This window comes from Bos indicus, chromosome 15, assembly GCF_029378745.1.
Source record: "Bos indicus isolate NIAB-ARS_2022 breed Sahiwal x Tharparkar chromosome 15, NIAB-ARS_B.indTharparkar_mat_pri_1.0, whole genome shotgun sequence".
NCBI lineage: Eukaryota > Metazoa > Chordata > Mammalia > Artiodactyla > Bovidae > Bos > Bos indicus.
In genome coordinates, this window is record NC_091774.1 from 79,072,210 (window position 1) to 79,087,427 (window position 15,218).

A 15,218-nucleotide genomic window follows, 5' to 3' on the forward strand; every position below is an offset into this window, starting at 1 on the left:
CTTTAGGGATGCAAAAATCCCTTGGGTTACATTTTGTTCAGCCAGAAGCAAGTGTTAATTTTTTGACAGGCCTGCTCCTCAAAAACATGTGGACTAACATCATTTCTATCTTCCCCCACATAACAATTTAAACCTGAGTTTGGGCAGCTACATTATAAATTGCAAGGTGGGTAACCTAAAATATCTCCCAATGGGGTTGGTGCTTCATTAAAAATGGAGATTTTAAGTAATCAAAAAACTAAGGAGAAAATGTATGCTTCAGATACAAGTGAGGAAAAAAAAGTGATTAGGTTTTTCCTGGTGCCTCTGCTGACACGAAAACAATTTTATGTCGGCAAATACTACCCAAAGGTGATCTTTTTTTTTTAATATAATGGTCAGTTCCTCAAACCTCGAGTAGTATGACAGAGAGCTCATTGCATGGTCTGGTATTAAAGTACATTTGAGCTCCCTGCTGCTGTGAGAGTGGCCAGGAGAGTCAGCGGGTGGACGAACGCAGAGCTGTTCTACAAGCAAGGCAGCGCTTTCAGTGATATAAAGATTAATAATGTACTGAGATACTCTGACACTTACACTCTACATCAATTTCATAAGTCTATATGAATAATCATTTTATATAAGAAAATTTTAGACTTAAAAATATTAATATTTTTATAATCTCATGGAAAAAAATAAAGACAGTGATTTTAAAGTATAATATACATACAGAAAAAATTTCCATCTAAAAATGAAGATTGCAAAAAATCTTTCAAAAATGGAAAGATTCCTGCACCCAGAACCAAATCAAAAAAAAAAAATTATTAGATTCTCAGAAACTGTCTCTACATCCATCAGAAATTGATTTTCCATATGATATGTGAGTTTGTTTATTTTTATTTATTTTTTTATATTTTATTTTATTTTTTAACTTTACAATATTGTATTGGTTTTGCCATATATCAACATGAATCTGCCACAGGTATACACGTGCTCCCCATCCTGAACCCCCCTCCCTCCTCCCTCCCAGTACCATCCCTCTGGGTCATCCCAGTGCACCAGCCCCAAGCATCTAGTATCGTGCATCGAACCTGGACTGGCGACTCGTTTCATATATGATATTATATGTGTTTCAATGCCATTTTCCCAAATCATCCCACCCTTGCCCTTTCCCACAGAGTCCAAAAGACTGTTCTACACATCAGTGTCTCTTTTGCTGTCTCGTATACAGGGTTATCGTTACCATATTTCTAAATTCCATATATATGCATTAGTATACTGTATTGGTGTTTTTCTTTCTGGCTTACTTCATTCTGTATAATAGGCTCCAGTTTCATCCACGTCATTAGAACTGATTCAAATGTATTCTTTTTAAATTTTTAAGGTACATAGTAGTGAAATCATACAGATTTTACACTCTTATGTCTGACTTTTTTCACTCAAGATTATGTTTGTGAAGTTTTCCCATGCTCTTGTATGAGGATGTAGTTATTCATTCTCATTGCTGTGTACTTTTCCAGCATACAAACTTATCATAAAGTCATTTGTCTAATCTAAAGCAGGAGTCAGTGAACTCGACCTGTTAAGTTTTATTGGAGCTGTGATACACCATTCATTCATGTATTACGGATGGCTGCTTTTGTGATAGAGGACAAAACAGTTTAGATGTACCAAGATTTTATGGTCTACAAACCTAAAATATACATTATTAAATACTTTCAGAAAAGTATGTCAGGTCTTGATCTAATGTATTAAAAGAAATGAGTTGCTTTTGATGTTACACTACTGTAATTAATACAATGGTGAACATTTCTATGAATGTCTTTTGGGTGCATATTCATTCTATATGCTTGGACATACTTCTAGGAATAATATTTTTGGTCTTAGGACATTTATTTGTTCAGCTATAGGAGACTCAGGCAATGGCACCCCACTCCAGTTCTCTCCAGGAAAATCCCATGGGCGGAGGAGCCTGGTGGGCTGCAGTCCATGGAGTCGCTGAGGGTTGGACACGACTGAACGACTTCACTTTCACTTTTCACTTTCATGCATTGGAGAAGGAAATGGCAACCCACTCCAGCGCTCTTGCCTGGAGAATCCCAGGGACGGGGGAGCCTGGTGGGCTGCCGTCTATGGGGTCGCACAGCGTCGGACACGACTGAAGCGACTCAGCAGCAGGAGACTCAGACATATAATTTTACCGGGTGCAGCGTCAAATCTCAATCTACTGTCAGTGCATAAAACCATGCTTGTTTCACGTCCTCAACAATAGTGGATTCTTGTTTACTATTTGGTGTGTAAATAAGTACTTTTGCCATTTGGTAAATGTCAACACAGCTCTTAACATTTTATTTCACTTCCATTTACTTCAGCACTAATAAAGTCGGATATCTATCCGCTTCTATAAGTGAAAGTTTGCAGCCTCAAGCCAGGAGCTACTCCAGAATTCATGACCTCCAGAGGAAAGGATTTTGATCTGGAGTCAGAGAGGAGGCTTGATCACTTGAAGTTTTTGTGTAATAAAGTTTTATTAAAGTATAAAGGGATAGAGCAAGCTCTGACATCAGAAGGGGGCAGAAAGAGTGACCCCCTTGCTAGCGTTTAGCAAGGAGTTATATATCTGTTGCAGAATCACCTCAAAACTGAGAGAGTTGTATCAGGCCCCTCTCCCACAACATGCAGTTTTGAGACAGCCCGGGGCACAAGGCGAGTCATCCCCGGCCATAAAACAATTGACGTGAACCTTAAAGAAAGGAAGATTTCCAGGCTATTACATAGTTTCATTAGCACAGCTTAAGAGAATATTCCCATGAGTAAGACATAGGGATTTATGAGCCATTATCAGTTCAAGGTTTGAGAAAAGTTAAGTCCAGGCTGAACCAGGGGTCTTCCTGACAACACAGAATTTAAAACAAACCTTCTTTTAATTTTGTACAGAGAGGGAACAAACAAAACAAACAAACACCTGCCACTTGCATTCTATTTTCTCTGCTTGGGGATCCCTAGCCTTCCTGCCTGTTACTTATAAGGAGTCCATGAGATGTTGAACTTGGGTAACAGGGCATGTAAAACAGCTGTTTTTAAAGTTTTTGGCCTCCTAAAACTCACACTGTCTTAATGGCTTCATGTAACTGACATTTCAGGTCGAGTGAGTGAGTGAAAGTCACTCAGTCATGTCCAACTCTTTGCAACCCCATGTACTATACAGTCCATGGAATTCTCCAGGCAGAATACTAGAGTGGGTAGCCTTTCCCTTCTCCAAGGGATCTTCCCAACCCAGGGATCAAACCCAGGTCTCCCTCATTTCAGGCCGATTCTTTACCAGCTGAGACACAAGGGAAGCCCTAGAATACTGGAGTGGGTAGCCTATCTCTACTCCAGGGCATCTTCCCGACCCAGGAATTGAACTGGGGTCTCCTGCACTGCAAGCGGATTCTTTACCAACTGAGATACCCGGCCCATATGTTCAGGTCAATTCTTTGACTGAATGTGAAGTGACTCTTTCTGTTTTTTCTTTATATTCTTTCCACTCATATGGATGGATTTATACCACAATAAAGCCATATTTTATAGAGGCAGATCATACCACCTGAAAAGAGCCTTAGAGGTAATATAGCTTAAACCCCTCTTCTACACAGGGTGATCTGAGGGGTATAAAGCAAGAGTGAGTATTTAGAGTGGTGTTCCTGCCTGGTTTATAGCATGGTTCTAACTAAAGAGAAAGACATCCATGGTGGTTAAAGATTTCTGCCTCTAGCTTTAACCCAGAGAAGGCAATGGCAGCCCACTCCAGTAACTTGCCTGGAAAATCCCATGGATGGAGGAGCCTGGTAGGCTGCAGTCTGTGGGGTCTATGGGGTCGCGAAGAGTCAAACATGACTGAACAACTTCACTTTCATGCATTGGAGAAGGAAATGGCAACCCACTCCAGTGTTCTTGCCTGGAGAATCCCAGGGACAGAGGAGCCTGGTGGGCTGCCCTCTATGGGGTCACACAGAGTCGGACACGGCTGAAGCGACTTAGCAGCAGCAGCAGCTTTAACCCAGATCCTCCTACCTACCGGTGTGTTGAACATTACTGCTTTTCTATTTATAACGAGTATACTTGTACAGCCTGTAACAAGTATGAGTCTGTCCTCTGCATTAGACATTTACCAAATCTAACATTGCTTTGCCATGATTTAGTTCAGTTCAGTCTCTCAGTCGTGTCTGACTCTTGGCGACCCCATGGACTGCAACACGCCAGACTTTCTTGTCCCTCCCCAACTCCCAGAGCTTGCTCAAACTCATGCCATTGAGTTGGTGATTGCCATGTTTATGCTAAAGTATTTCAGTGGCAAGTATGAAGAAAGAGGTCAAGATATAGGAATTTGACTGTAATATTAAAACATTACACATATCATTGATAAATTGCAATTGAACAATGATATTTTCCATGAGCCATTGTTGCATGTATGAGGATAAAGTGATGTGAAGACATTATAATGGTAAAGAATGAAGAATACTGAAATTTACAAGCTAGAATAAAGTTTTTGATGTATTGTTCCCTTTTTTTCACAGATTACTCTCAAGAAAGAAGAATCATTTTGCCCATATTCCTATCTGAGTTAGAAATTATTTTTAAAAAATTTCCATAATTTCTCATTAGTTTTTTCAATTTGAGGAGAGGAAGCCTACAATTAACTGAATCAGTCAGTTCTATTTTTGGAATTCCATTTAATGGGCTTAAAATTTTCTTCTATTTATATATTCCCCACAAGATACAATATAATGGGCTAGTATTTATGTTGAATTAGCCTTTAGATGGTGACATAAAACTGATTATATATATGAGGATGGATTAATTAGATCCATGTTTATTAATCTCTGAATTAATAGTAGTCCACTGACACCCTATTTTAACTATATTTCTGACTATATTTGCTGCCATTTTGCTGCTCATCAGTTCAGTTCAGTTCAGTCACTCAGTCGTGCCCGACTCTTTGGGACCCCATGGACTATAGCCTACCAGGCTCCTCTGTCCATGGGATTTTCCAGGAAATAGTACTGGAGTGGATACAACAAGTCAAAAGAAGTCTAAGTGAATTGATGAAGTATGCCAGGAGTACACATATTTAAGTCTTTTCTATTATGCAAGAATCATCCTAATTTTTTCACTATGAGAATTTTTCTTAACATGGCATAGTGCTTTACAAATACCACCCTGAACAACAGAGGAATTATGTAGGCTTTATTTTTCCATTCTGAAATATTGTCACATAACGTCATTTTACAATGGCAACAAGAAAATTGAAGACCATCAGAGGCTTTTAATTGTATAATTGCAATGGATAAATATGTCTCTTTCAGTACATTATGGTATTTTAAATACATGGTCACATCCTAGCTTTCTCAACAAACTAATTTAGTGCTTTAGCCTTCAGGAAACCAGATCAGAAGCAGATGAAATAGTCAAATAGCAAGAACTTAGAGCTTATTCTTTCTAGTGAAATTAATAAGCATGTCTTTAGAGTATATTATCCTAATGTTTAAAACTATTTTATGGACCTTCCAAACAAACATGTGTATATGTGTTCAATATGTTAACCATATTCTGATATACATTTTTAAGCTACTTATCAAACCCTCATTTAATTTTGTACTAATGACATATAATTAGTAGTGAAAAAGTGTTGTCTTCTATTTTTAGTTTATTATATATTTGTTTATTTGATCTTCCAGACAACATGTAGTGCTTTGTTTATATAATGCAATGCTCAGTCTTTAGCAAAGAACTCTGATAAACAGGGTGATATAAAGCAATCTTTTACATAGGTGGTTTTTTGTAAACCACAAAGAGACAAAGAGGGGTATTTAATCAGAGCTAAGAGTAAGGAAAATGGGAAGGAAATTGGTGTGCAGAGAGTCACAGAAGAATCGATAGCTAATAATGAAGCACAATTATGTACTTTACCATGATTCTGTCCACTGTCCCTTAACTTCTTTTATGCTTTTTTTTTAAACTGTATTCAGATAAAATTGACAAATAACATGCTTATGATATAGGGCAAGAAGATTTAATATATGTGTACATTGTGAGATAATTACTACAAAAAGTTAGTTAACACATTCATCAATTTACATAGCTATCATTTTGAGTGTGCCTACCAAGAACACCTTTAAGAACTACTCTCTCAGCAAATTTCAGTCTTACAATACACAATTGTTAACTAGAGTTACAGTGCACATTAGACCCTCAGAACTTATTCATCAAGTAACAGAAAGTTTGTAAACTTTGATCAACATCACCCATTGCTCCCACCTTTCAGCCGATAGCAACAGCTGATCTACTCTCTATTCCTATGTGCTTGACCAGTTGGATTCTATGTGTTTGTGAGACCGTGCAGTACTTGTCTTCCTCTGTATGGATTATTCCACTTAGCATATGCCCCTCATGATTCTTCCATGTTGTAGCCAATATAACTTCTAACAGGCATGGACTCGTACACTTCAAAATCTGAGTAACTGTCAGATCCTCTGCCTGCTATTTTTTCATCTCCCAAATTGAATCCTTTTCCGAATATCCAAAGATAACTTTCCTTTAGACTAGTTTTAGATATTTTTACTTTTGAATAATAGACCACTATGTGTTATCTCATGATGAATTTCAGGCTTATTATGAATTACTTGACTGTTTAGTTAATACATTATTAATACCAGCTTATATTTAGTAGTATTTAAGCTACAGGATGTATTGTAGTACATAAAGAACTGAAAAGCTCAAAGATCAATGAACAAAATGCACTACATATTTTAGTGTAATTTAAATATTGCTTGAAAATTAACATATTGAAAAAGTCAGAAAAGTTTTTCCCAGAAACTAATACCACATACAAATTCTGGAAATATAAAGAAGCATGACAGGTGGGGGAAATAGAAATATACTTCAAATAGAAATTATGTTTCTCATGTAACCTCCCATTTAATTTTAATAAGTCAACAATCAGCATATATGCATGGATGTGTATGTGTGTATGTACATAAAATATACAATTTTAAAACCATTTATCCTTCAATTTTTTCAGAGTTTGTTTCACATCCTTGTTCCTTAGGCTATAAATCAGAGGGTTTAACATGGGAATCACAAGGGTGTAAAACAAAGAGGTCATTTTGTCTTCATCTAGCGAGTAGGAAGAACTTGACCTGAAATACATGAAGAGCATTGTTCCCTGGAAAATTGCCACAGAAGTTAGGTGAGAGATGCAGGTAGAGAAAGCTTTGAACCCCGCTTTGGCAGAGTGGATCTTCAAGACTGATAGGATAATATAACAGTAAGAGACAAGAACTCCTGAAATTGTACTCAGTTCAATGAAGCCAAAAGCAGTAAATATCAGTAACTCATTGACCTGTGTATCTGAGCAAGATAGCAATAGAAGAGGAGCAACATCACAAAAAAAGTGATTAATCTCATTTGACCCACAGAAACATAAGCGGAATGCTAATGTCATGTGTATCAACGTCTCTGCTATACTCACCAGGTAAACCCCAGCCATGAGCAGGGAGCACACCCCACTGGACATGCTGACTGCATAGAGCAAGGGGCTGCTGATGGCCTTGTACCGGTCATAAGCCATCACTGCCAGCAGGAGACACTCGCAATCTATAAAGGTATAGAGCACCAATAATTGCAGGGCACAGCCATAGAAGGGAATTGATTTGTTCTTAGCCAATAGATCCACCAGCATCTTGGGGCCAACTGCTGTGGAAATGCTGAGGTCACAGAAGGAGAGGTGGCTGAGGAAAAAGTACATGGGTGTGTGCAGCTGCGGATCCATCCTAATCAGGGTGATCATTCCAAGATTTGCCAGAAGAGTAATGAGATAAACAAGGAGGAACATGGTAAATAGAATAACTTTGGTCTTGGTGTTATCAGTAATTCCCAAGAAAATGAATTCAGTTAAGGAGGAGCAATTCCCTGTGTCCATTCTTCTTTGTTCTTGTGTAAACTTTTGGAGAAAATGATCAAGAAAATGATACTTGCATGTGCGACACTTTTCAGCATCTACAAAATGTCAAAATACAGAATATTTTTCTTGTAAGTATATTTTTATACTTAGAAAATTATTCAGTCATGCACCCACTCTTTAAAGAGGCATGGCTCTCTATTCTGCAATAATAAAAAAGTCTCTGAGAAAGACCTTTGAGAAATTGGATGTAAATCTAGATGTCATTCATGAGGTTTTTTTTTTTTTTTTTTTTTTTACTTTCTATAAGCTCTTCTCTGAGTGTTAGTTTCTTCATCCCAGGGAGCAGATTTAGAGAAATTTGACTCTTTACCTCTTGAGAAAAACCTGGAAGAGACACCAGTGTTAGAGAGACCAGGCCATAAGATACAGGACTGAGCATTTATGAGGGCTGAAAATAGTCACCTAGATACAAAGAACGATAACAATTTTTATGCTTCTCAAAAAAGCATGATTGGTTTCAGAGAATTTTATTTAATTCCAGAAACAGCGAGTACATCAATGACTAGTAATAAAAAATAATTATATTCCTGGATTTAGTTTATGCTATGATCAGTATTTTCTTGGACATGAATTAAGTATTATTGACCTGATTTTCTAGAAATTTATTCTTGCTTCCCCACAATGCTCATTACCTCTTTGTGGAGTGGCAGTTGTCAAAAGATGAACCTCTTTTAACGAGTGGAAAAAAGAGCTAAAAGGAAGTGAAAACAAGAATTTATTGTATGATTCGCATCATTTTAGATTTTAAATGGCCCGTTAGTTACTAAAGTGGAAATAAGATGAGGGATAATAATGTTTCTAAAATGCATAGACTTTCCTCCTTGTTATATGTGTGTATGTGTATACAGGTTAATGTTTATAAGAATAGAATGGGAGCAATGAACTTTTTTTCCCCTCAGACCTAAGTAAACATGGCATGTGGTTCACATGGAGATGAGATGAATTTGTACATGTTTTTATTTTTACTGTGGTACCTACTCTATTTTAATAAAGAAAACATACTTTAAATTCATGTATACATTTTTCCAATGATTAAAAAGTAAATATTTCCTGTGAAGAAAAAGCAAAATAAAATAAACAGTTGCATTCTGGATATTAACAAGTTCAGATTCTTGTGATTCTGAGATCAAAATATTTCTAGCCATTGATTTCAGATTTTCATGAGTAGGCAGGCACAAAAATGTTACGTATTTTCTTCTATATTCTTTAAGTTAGGAACTGGAAACCTACCTGAGATGAGCAGGTCTTGGTTAGCTGAACAATAAGCAGATGGCCTCTTAATTTACCAGGTACATGGGGGCTTAAATCCCTGTGCTACTGCCCCTCTGTTTTGATCTTATGCAAACATTTCATTAATTATACTTCTGCTTCTGTATTTTCCCCTGAGAATTCAGAACAGGCTGCATTTTCATACTTCACTACTGTCATCAAATTGATCTATGGTAAAAAGAAAACTGCAAAATTTTTTTGTATGATGTGCTTCACAGTTATGAAATGGTTTTGTCCTTCTTTAGTTAAAGAGTAAACCTACTGAAACTCAAAAAGATCCTCCCTCCATTATTTTCGTTTTGTTAGATTTGTTCATAGTGTTTGAGTCTCCTTCACATCTCATTTAAAGATATTACCACACTTGGTTCATGTTTCAGTATTTACTGAAATGTAATATGTACATTATAAAATTCACCCTTCTAATGTATACAGTTCTTTGTTTTTACTATATTTTTAAGGTTCTTAGGTTATCACCAGTATTTACTTCCACAACATTTTCATTATTACAATAAGAAATCCATATTTATTAGCTGTCACTTTCCCTTCCTTCCTCCCTGAGCCCTGGTAACTACTAATTTACTTTCTGATTCTTTGTGCTTTCCAATTCTCAGCCTCCTTTTTTTTAAATTTTATTTTATTTTTTAACTTTACAATATTGTATTGGTTTTGCCATATATCAACATGAATCCACCACAGGTATACCCGTGTTCCCCATCCTGAACCCTCCTCCCTCCTCCCTCCCCGTACCATCCCTGCACGATACTGGATGCTTGGGACTGGTGCACTGGGATGACTCAGCCTCCTTTTAAACAGAAATATGCAACATGCTTTTTGTTTGTTTGTTTTTGTTGTTGTTATTCATCAGCCTTATTTTCTTCATTGAAACATATTCAAGGTTCCTCTATACTGCATATTTATCCTTCTTTGAATTTTTGCCACACTTCACCTGTTTTGACAAACAAAATTAGTGGAAATATTATAAGTCACTTCTGGGTCTTGTCTTGAAGAAGACAGTATGTGAAAGCCATGAATTACTATTACAACTAGCCATCTGATTAAGCAGTGTGGCACATTCTGAGATTACATGAACTGAAAGGGGAGAATTTGGGTTCATCTTTCTAGACATTTTCATCTAATGTCAATTATTAAAGTACTTGCAACCTAGCCAGTCTTTCCACTGAATATTTCATGCAACCTCAGTAAACACGGGAAAGAACAAAATAAGGAGTCAGTGGCCATTCTCTTAAGTTATTTAGTTTTGAAATACAGTTTATGTAGGAAGAGATAACTAGAACAGTGTGCAAAAATAAATCAGAGAAACACGCTTTTGAATATATATAAATGCATGTATATTCAAGGGTTTCTGACTGCCTAACAGAAGATGTGAGTTCGATCCCTGGGTTGGGAAGAGCCTCTGAAGTAGAAAATGGCAACCCACTCCAGTATTCTTGCATGGGAAATTTGGACAGAGGAGCCTGGCAAGCTATCATCCATGGGGTCACAAAGAGTAAGACATGACTGAGCATACCTGGTCAGTGGTCCTTCTCAAGTTATCTAGTTTTGGCATGTAGTTTATGTAGCAAGAGATTAGTGGAAGAATGTGCAAAAATAAATCAGAGAAGCAAGCTTTTGTATATATATATATATATATATATATATATATATATATATATAAATGCATGTATATTCAAAGATTGAGGAAAAATGTTTGAAAACTATCTATCTATCTATATATCTGACAAAGAACTTGTAGCCAAAGTATATGAACAGTCCTCATAGACATTAAGACAACAAACAATCTAATAAAAATGAATAAATTTTTCAGGGAATGTTTAACAGGAGGATTCCTACGTGCTGTTTCTCATAAATCCTCTGTTCCTTAGTTTCTCTTGTCAGAAACCAGTGGAGTGGCAAGCTGCTCCCAGGACTGAGGTCGTGATATGAGACAGGCTTGAATCTCCTTCAGTAATCCTTCTTTACGACAAAACTGCTTAGTCTCGATCCTCTTTCTTGAGATATGGACTGTCTCCTGACATTGTGACCGTTATTAATCCCTTGTTCCCTTGGTAATGGTTGCTGTACATTTGGTTTTCTGATCTTTATCATTCTCAAAGAAATTTCTTGTACAACAGCCTATATATACTCACAGGAAGATCATTAAAGCACCTTTGCCCCATCAGAGCTTGGATCCCCGTATCTTTCTTTCTTTCTCTCTCTCTCTCCCCCTCCCTTTGGCTCTCTCTTTCACTTTCACGTCGACTCCAGACCACCAGGTTCCAGTCCACTAAAGGACCCCAACACAAATTAAGTCTCATCAAGAAGATGTACACAAAGAAACTCACTTCAGACCTAGAGACACATAAGAAACTCACTTCAGACCTAGAGACACATACAGACTGAAAATGAGGTGATATAAGAAGATACTCCACATACAAATGAAAATCAAAGGAAGCTGGAAAAACAATATTCATATCAGACAAAATAGACTTTAAATTAAAGAATGTTAAAAGAGACAAGGAAAGACACTACACAATGACCAAAGGATCAATCCATGAAGAAGACATAACAATTGTAAATATATATGCACTCAATACAGGAACACTTCAATATATAAGGCAAGTGCTAATATCTATAAAAGGAGAAATTAGCAGTAACACAACAATAGTGGGGAACTTTAACACTCAAATTACACCAATGGATGGATCACCCAGGCAGAAAATTAATAAGTAAACCAAGTCTTAAATGACACAACAGACCAGATAGATTTGATATTTGTAGGACATTCCATCTTAAAGAAGCAGAATAAACATTCATCTCAAGTAAACACAGAATATTTTCCACAATAGGTCATAGCATGGATCACAAACCAAGACTTGGTAAATTTTTAAAAATTGAAATAATAACAAGCATCTGTTTCCAATGACAATATGAGAAATCCATTACAAGATAAAGCTGTAAAAAACACAAACTTATGGAGGCTAAACTATATGTGACTAAACAACCAGTATCACTGAAGAATACAAAGAGGAAATCGAAAAATACTTAGAGACAAATGACAACAAAAACAAGACAATCCAAAACCCAGGGTGCTCAGCAAAAACGGTTCTAAGAAGGTAGCTTATTGCAATACAGTCTTACCTCAGGAAACAAGAAAAATCACAAATAAACAACCTTACATTACACTTCAAGCAACTAGAGAAAGAATAAACAAAACCTGAGGTTAATAGAAGGAACCAAAACATAAAGATCAGAGCATAAATAAATGAAAAACATAAAGAAAATAATAACAAAGGTCAGTGAAATTAAAAGCTGGTTCTTTTAGAATATAAAGTTGATAAACCTTCAGTCAGACTCATCAAGAGAAGCAAAGAGAAGACTCAATAAAATTAGAAATGAAAGATGAGAAGTAACAACTGACATTACAGATATTTTCCATCAGTCACTGGTGACGTGTAAGAGGGATGTGTTATGGAAAGAAGAAGGAAAGTTAGTGATGAGGACTGAAGTAGACAGCCTAGAATACATCAGAGTCTTTTGATATGCTGTTCCCTATTTTTGTGGAATTTCAAGAATTTTCATGGAATAGAAGAGTAACTCCATGCCATTGCCACAACTTGGATTTGAATTGTGAATTTCCTAAAAAACACTCAATTCTTCTTTAAGTTATCCAATTTCAGATGAGGAAGCCTATTGTAATCAAATGTTGTCTGCTTCAATACTATTTTTGACTTCCATTTAATTGGCTTAATTTTTTGTCATATCATATTTATTAGATCCAATAAAATGGACAAATATGTAGGTCACATCAGTCTTTAGATGCTGTAATATACATCTTTTTTGGGTGTTAGTTCTAAAAGGTCTTGTAGGTCTTCATAGAACCATTCAACTTCAGCTTCTTCAGTGTTACTGATTGGGGCATAGACTTGGATTGCTGTTATATTGAATGGTTTGCCTTGGAAATGAACAGAGATCATTCTGTCGTTTTTGAGATTGCATCCAAGTACTGCATTTTGGACTCTTTTGTTGACTATGATGGCTACTCCATTTCTTCTGAGGGATTCCTGCCCACAGTAGTAGATATAATGGTCATCTGAGTTAAATTCACCCATTCCAGTCCATTTTAGGTCACTGATTCCTAGAATGTTGACATTCACTCTTGCCATCTCTTGTTTGACCACTTCCAATTTGCCTTGATTCGTGGACCTGACATTCCAGGTTCCTATGCAATATTGCTCTTTACAGCATCATACCTTGCTTCTATCACCAGTCACATCCATAGCTGGGTATTCTTTTTGCTTTGGCTCCATCCCTTCATTCTTTCTGGAGTTATTTCTCCACTGATCTCCAGTAGCATATTGGGCACCTACTGACCTGGGGAGTTTCTCTTTCAGTATCCTATCATTTTGCCTTTTCATACTGTTTGTGGGGTTCTCAAGGCAAGAATACTGAAGTGGTTGCCAATCACTTCTTCAGTGGACCACATTCTGTCAGATCTCTCCACCACGACCCACCCATCTTGGGTTGCCCCACGGGCATGGCTTAGTTTCATTGCGTTAGACAAGGCTGTGGTCCTAGTGTAATTAGATTGATTAGTTTTCTGTGAGTATGATTTGAGTGTGTCTGCCCTCTGATGCCCTCTTGCAACACCTACCATCTTACTTGGGTTTCTCTTACCTTGGGCATGGAGTATCTTTTCACGGCTACTCCAGGAAAGCACAGCCGCTGCTCCTTACCTTGGACAAGGGGTATCTCCTCACCACTGCCCTTCCTGACCTTCAAGGTGGGATAGCTCCTCTAGGCCCTCCTGCGCCCACACAGCCACGGCTCCTTGGACGTGGGGTGGGTCCACCTGGCCGCCGCCCCTGGCCTTGGGTGTGGGGTTGCTCCTCCCAGCCGCTGCCTTTGGCCTTGGGCTTTGGGGCATGGAGTAGCTCGTCTTGGCCACTGTCCCGACCTCGGAATCTGGGTAACTCCTCTCATTGCTGCCCCTGACCTTGGACGTGGAGTAGCTTTTTATTATAGGGGACTGGAATGCAAAAGTAGGAAGTCAAAAAACACGTGGAGTAACAGGCAAATTTGTCCTTGGAATACGGAATGAAGCAGGGCAAAGACTAATAGAGTTTTGCCAAGAAAATGCACTGGTCATAGCAAACACCCTCTTCCAACAACACAAGAGAAGACTCTATACAGGGACATCACCAGATGGTCAACACCGAAATCAGATTGATTATATTCTTTGCAGCCAAAGATGGAGAAGCTCTATACAGTCAGCAAAAACAAGACCAAGAGCTAACTGTAGCTCAGACCATGAACTCCTTATTGCCAAATTTAGACATAAATTGAAGAAAGTAGGGAAAACCACTAGACCATTCAGGTATGACCTAAATAAAATCCCTTATGATTATACAGTGGAAGTGAGAAATAGATTTAAGGGCCTAGATAGATACACTGCCTATGGAATGAGGTTCGTGACATTGTACAGGAGACAGGGATCAAGACCATCCGCATGGAAAAGAAATGCAAAAAAGCAAAATGGCTGTCTGGGGAGGCCTTACAAATAGCTGTGAAAAGAAGAGAAGCGAAAAGCAAAGGAGAAAAGGAAAGATATAAGCATCTGAATGCAGAGTTCCAAAGACTAGCAAGAAGAGATAAGAAAGCCTTCTTCAGCGATCAATGCAAAGATAGAGGAAAACAACAGAATGGGAAAGACTAGAGATCTCTTCAAGAAAATCAGAGATACCAAAGGAACATTTCATGCAAAGATGGGCTCGATAAAGGACAGAAATGATATGGACCTAACAGAAGTAGAAGATATTAAGAAGATATGGCAAGAATACACAGAAGAATTGTACAAAGAAGATCTTCACGACCCAGATAAACATGATGGTGTGATCACTGACCTAGAGCCAGACATCCTGGAATGTGAAGTCAAGTGGACCTTAGAAAGCATCACTATGAACAAAGCTAG

General features: G+C 37.6%; 1 protein-coding gene across 1 annotated transcript; it reads right to left on the bottom strand.

Annotated features, from left to right (window-relative positions):
• Positions 1 to 7,009: 7,009 nt before the first annotated feature.
• LOC109569383 (olfactory receptor 5W2-like) lies at positions 7,010 to 7,945 on the bottom strand. The gene has a single exon (XM_019974730.2). The coding sequence runs from the start codon at positions 7,937 to 7,939 to the stop codon at positions 7,010 to 7,012; it is 930 nt and encodes a 309-aa protein (XP_019830289.2). The 5' UTR covers positions 7,940 to 7,945.
• Between the last annotated feature and the right edge of the window lie 7,273 nt (positions 7,946 to 15,218).